The sequence below is a fragment of the Nannochloropsis gaditana genome, assembly GCF_000240725.1.
Source record: "Nannochloropsis gaditana CCMP526 unplaced genomic scaffold scaffold1449, whole genome shotgun sequence".
In the NCBI taxonomy this organism is placed as follows: Eukaryota; class Eustigmatophyceae; order Eustigmatales; family Monodopsidaceae; genus Microchloropsis; species Microchloropsis gaditana.
In genome coordinates, this window is record NW_005802504.1 from 623 (window position 1) to 1,972 (window position 1,350).

The 1,350-nt window shown below is 55.1% G+C and overlaps 1 protein-coding gene across 1 annotated transcript; it reads left to right on the forward strand.

The window, feature by feature from the left end:
* Positions 1 to 225: 225 nt before the first annotated feature.
* Positions 226 to 1,348, forward strand: DGAT2 (diacylglycerol acyltransferase 2; the record flags this gene model as incomplete). The annotated part of the gene is made up of 2 exons (XM_005852315.1): positions 226 to 558; positions 845 to 1,348. Coding segments are annotated over 2 exons (837 nt in total), but the record flags the coding sequence as incomplete, so codon positions are not given.
* Positions 1,349 to 1,350: the final 2 nt, after the last annotated feature.

A 1,350-nucleotide genomic window follows, 5' to 3' on the forward strand; every position in this document is an offset into this window, starting at 1 on the left:
AACGTTTTCCAATGCAGTGGCAGGAGTCGAAATTTGTGTTCCAAAATGGGTCTCCGTGCGAAAGACACGCTCGTCTCGCCCCATAAGGGGGAACCTCGCGAATTTCAAGCCGTCAGGCGAGGGCGTCGACCTTGGAGCATGGGACCTCGAAACAAACAAGCCAGCCCTCGCCCGAACAAGTCATGCCAGAGATTGGGAAGATTACAGCATTCATACAGAGGTGAGATGGTCTGTCCCTTACGTTCCCTCGTACGCGACTACAGGAAGACGCAGGGTCTGGTGACCTCTCCGCATCGCTCTCACGGCCCCGACATGTCCTTCAAATGCAAGCCATCCCAGAAACCCAACAAACAATTTTGGCGCTATGCAAGCTTCCTGGCCTTCATTGCCACTTTTCTGCTTGTCCCATCTACTACCTCGTGGGCCAGTGCGCTCCATCGAGCCTGCTTCATGGCGTACGTGATGACCTACCTAGACACGAGTTACAGAGATGGCTCGCGAGCCTGGCCCTGGTTCCAGCGCCTGCCAGTTTGGCGTCTTTATTGTAGATACATCAAGGTATTGGAAAAATTAAACTGACGAAGGATGTACTGATTTAGGGGATGAAATGGACCAGGAAGGGACTTGCATGTTGATTATATACTTTGAAGCCGTTGAGCCGACCCTTGGAATCCCTATTTGACACATGCCTTTCCCTTTCTTTCCTGAGTCCCCTGGATATCCTTATCTAAAAATCAATGATACCTTTTTTTCGCTGCCTATATTTACAATTGGGGTGCGTCGATCTTGACTTTCCATGGCCATCCTCTCCCTCATCCTCTCTCCGCCCGCTTGACCGATACAGGGCCAGGTCATCACCACCGTGCCTCTCGATCCTCACCGCCAGTACATTTTTGCCGCCCATCCCCACGGGATTGCCACCTGGAACCACTTCCTGACCATGACGGACGGCTGCCGCTTCCTCTCCAGGATCTACCCCCGCCCGCGCCTCGACCTCGGGGCCACTGTCCTTTTCTTCATTCCCCTGGTCAAGGAGGTCTTGCTCTGGGTCGGATGCGTGGACGCCGGCGCCGCCACGGCGAATGCAATACTCGAGCGAGGCTTCTCCTCTCTCATCTACGTGGGGGGGGAGAAAGAGCAGATCCTCACTGAGCGAGGGAGGGACCTGGTGGTGGTCCTGCCTCGAAAGGGATTCTGCAAGCTCGCCCTCCGCTACGACTGCCCCATTGTCCCCGCGTACGCCTTCGGAGAAAACGACCTCTACCGGACCTTTAACTACTTCAAGGGCCTCCAGCTCTGGGTGGAAAGGCACGCTGGACGTGTTGTTCCTCGGAACAGGAGTGAGCATCG